This window comes from Oppia nitens, unplaced genomic scaffold (assembly GCF_028296485.1).
Source record: "Oppia nitens isolate AA-2021 unplaced genomic scaffold, nextdenovo-longstitch-racon4-pilon3 scaffold3_pilon_pilon_pilon, whole genome shotgun sequence".
NCBI lineage: Eukaryota > Metazoa > Arthropoda > Arachnida > Sarcoptiformes > Oppiidae > Oppia > Oppia nitens.
Genome location: NW_026533221.1, coordinates 5,729,192 through 5,732,835, shown reverse-complemented (window position 1 = coordinate 5,732,835; position 3,644 = coordinate 5,729,192). Strand labels below are relative to the sequence as shown.

The window sequence follows — 3,644 nt, the reverse complement described above, 5'->3', positions numbered from 1 at the left end:
TATAATAAAAACTGTTATCTATAATATCAATATAATATATGAGATAAACAATTAATAATATAAAATTTATAATCAATAAAGAATAATAAATATTATGACAAAAAATAAACTTTCATACTTTATAAAATTATATAACCTTATTATATGAACTAAATAAAGTTTTAATAAGTAATTTACTAATTTTTATTAGTAAAAATATACTGTTTTAATATATAATTTACAATTTATAGCATAAAATAAATAAAACTATTAGTAATGAAAACAATTAAAAGTGAATATCATATTTAATGTAAAAATTTGAAAATGTTGAAAATTTGTTTACATAAACTACAATTATATTAACAATTATATTAATTTTATATATAGTGATGCAATTTGTTGGTATAAATATCTAAGGATTTCTTAGCATAAAAATAAAATATTGGTTTATAAAAACTTTTATTATAAATTCATTATAATTTCTATTTTCCTATCTCTAGTCTATAATCGTAACAATGTTTTTAAAAAATCAAAACTTATATCTAAGGAGTCAATTGTTGGCATTATTAAGACAAACAATTTTGGAATATATGAAAAATATGTGTTAAAAAATAGTATAATTTAATTTCGGTAAAGTTATACTTTAATTCAAGCATTTTTATGAAATGATGTTTTAATACCAACACATTATAGGAAAGACTCTACTGTAACGGCAATATATATAAATTTCATTAATTTTATATCAATATTAAGACATAATAACACTAACTTAAAATAGATATCAGAAAACATTGAAAGTGTTTATTTACAGTAAATTCCTAAATAAAAATAATATACCGACATATAATTTATACAACTATACTAACTTCATAATGCCATTTATTATAACGTGAAATTTATTATCATATTAAATGATTAACTCTTGATTTATAATTATTAATAAATTACTTTTAATACTAAAGAAAAACTTAATTTTAAATTATTATAATATTCTTATATTGTCTGTATTATTGTATTTAATATGATTTGCTATTTATGTCATTTCAGATTCAATATTTGTTTTAATTCAAATATTTATAATAATAGTGATACAAATAGTTTATGACTTTTCAAAAAAATGACAGTTATTTTGATTTATTATCAGTTAATTTTTGCTAATTATCAGTTTTACAGTACTTTGGTTAGCAGTGATTGTCAATAATTTTTTATTATTAAGTATATTATTATATTAAGTAAAAATAAAAGATTTAGTATTAAAACTAAAAATTTAATCGTTTTAAATATTAATATATTTAGTCTCTATAAATATTTTAGTATAAGTTTAGTATTTATTATACTGAAATCACTTGTGAATCATATAAATATAATTTATAAAAATAAACAAATAATTAATTAAATTAGTGCCAATTTATTTGATTTCTATTAAATGATCAGATTTATAAAAATTGTTTGATGATTGTTTGAATTTACATACTAATTCAAATGTCTCTATCAATAATGTTATTTAACATACATTTTAAACAATTAGTAAATAATTTAAATTTAAAGATCACAAAATTTAGATAAACAACTATATAAATAATAAATTTATAATAATCTTATGTGCGTTTACCAAAAATTATCAATCAGTTCAAACATTCAATGTTTAAATTAAGTTTTTATATTATAGTTGTTGTATATTAGCAAACAATGATAGAGACATTGCATTTAAAAGTTTAGTTGTGATGAAGTTTAGTATCCTTTTCCATAGCCACCATCATTACCACCATAACCGCCATTTCCACCATCATTACCGCCATACCCTCCACGTTCTCCTTTATGTACTTTAGTGAGCACTTCCTCTTTGACGGGTTGGATAACTTGGACAACCTTTCTGTACGGAGTAATGATTTCTCGGAGCTCCTGAATGACGGGTTTGACCACTTCATGGACGAGCTTATGTGGCTCATCGTGTGAATCTGACTTTTGATAACTGCCCTTGGTGCCACGATGTTGTTGTTTCACATATACTGGTGATGACTGGGTCTTGAATGTCAAATATACGGGAAGGACACCACCGGGAACATCAACATAGGTTGAGTGGTCCTCCTGTTCCGAGTGAATGGGAATCACTTCGAGGTCATGCTTAGACTTAACGGGCAATTCAATGGAGTGGGAGCCTCCACCATAACCACCACCATTGCCACCGCCATAACCGCCATAACCTCTTGCACTACAAATGGCAAACAACGCCGACAATGCTATGAACTGATTTAATAAAATAATTTAAATTATTAAAGATATTATAACTTATTTCTATATTTTAAAAGCTATATTGAAATTTTATTCAATACATACTCTAAGCATGATGAATTTTACAAATTAAATAATTGTAATTTACAAAACTTGAATATGATTTTGAATGATCAATGACTACAAGTGTTCACCATTTATATACTAACTTTCATAATACCGGTGTAGACAACATCATAATATGTAAATACATTAATTGTTTTATTTTTATTATTAATAGTAGTGTTATTATAATTATTATTTAAATGAAAGTCCACTCAATTTTTATTTTAATGAGTACTACTAAACTAAGATTGTTTGATAAACCGATAGATAGTGAGGCCATTCAAGCAAATTATGTTTAAATTTTTACTTCTCTATATACTTTCATTTTTTATTTATTTAAAAAATAAACTGGAGCATTTTTGTTTATATTTATAATTTGATATATGATTATTTTTATGATTATATAAATTAATGCTATTAAACACAATTGCAATAGTAATCCAATTTTTCAATTGAAATTTAATCTAGTTATTTTGAGCATGTTAAAATAATTTAATACAATATTATTAATATTTTATAATAAATATTAATTGTAAATTTAGTAAATATTGTTTTAAGGCTACAGTTAATATTTTATTAAATCAACTATAAAATTGATATCAATATTGACCATCTATTTAAAATTTTGTTTTAATACTTGTTTTAAATTAATCACGAAATATGATATAAAGTAATAAATAAGTGTTTATTATTTTAATCTTAATATTTCAAAATAATAAATAATGAGTTTGTTCTCATTCAAGGGTGGGGCTAACTCATGGTCAACGTTGTTAAATGTATGGGTGGGTCATAGGTTAACAAGTATTTAATATAACAAATTTACAAACAATACAATAAATTATATATTTTTTAATATATTTAATATATAATAATTATATAATATGTATATATTCTGTATGTCTATATAATTGTAAAATATTTTATTAATTTGTTATTAATTGAAAATTCCAAAATAACATTAATTTAATGATTTTTATTTATTTACACTACAAGTTGAAATTTATTTAATTTTTATAATAATTTTTTAAAACTTTAAGTAAAATAGTGATAACTTTATAAAACATTATGAAACCTAAATTTCCATAATTTTTACGATAAAGATAACAATTAAATAAAAATTAATAAACATATTAAATGTTTTTATTATACTATAAAAGTATTTTTTAATTGAGTATAATATCTTATTTATCATAACCAAAAATTATTATTAAAATTTATTTCAAGTTTTCTTTATTTTTAAAAAATAATTTAATGCAAACAAGTTTTTAATATTTTTAAAAACATGCATTTGCAATATAATTACTAAAAAAATTAATTAGAATTTATAT

General features: G+C 21.0%; 1 protein-coding gene across 1 annotated transcript; it reads right to left on the bottom strand.

Annotated features, from left to right (window-relative positions):
* Positions 1-1,706: 1,706 nt before the first annotated feature.
* LOC128958558 (uncharacterized) lies at positions 1,707-2,380 on the bottom strand. Its single transcript, XM_054304438.1, has 2 exons — positions 2,317-2,380; positions 1,707-2,226 (listed from the first exon to the last, which is right to left on the bottom strand). The coding sequence occupies exons 1-2, from the start codon at positions 2,323-2,325 to the stop codon at positions 1,711-1,713; spliced, it is 525 nt and encodes a 174-aa protein (XP_054160413.1). The 5' UTR covers positions 2,326-2,380; the 3' UTR covers positions 1,707-1,710.
* Positions 2,381-3,644: the final 1,264 nt, after the last annotated feature.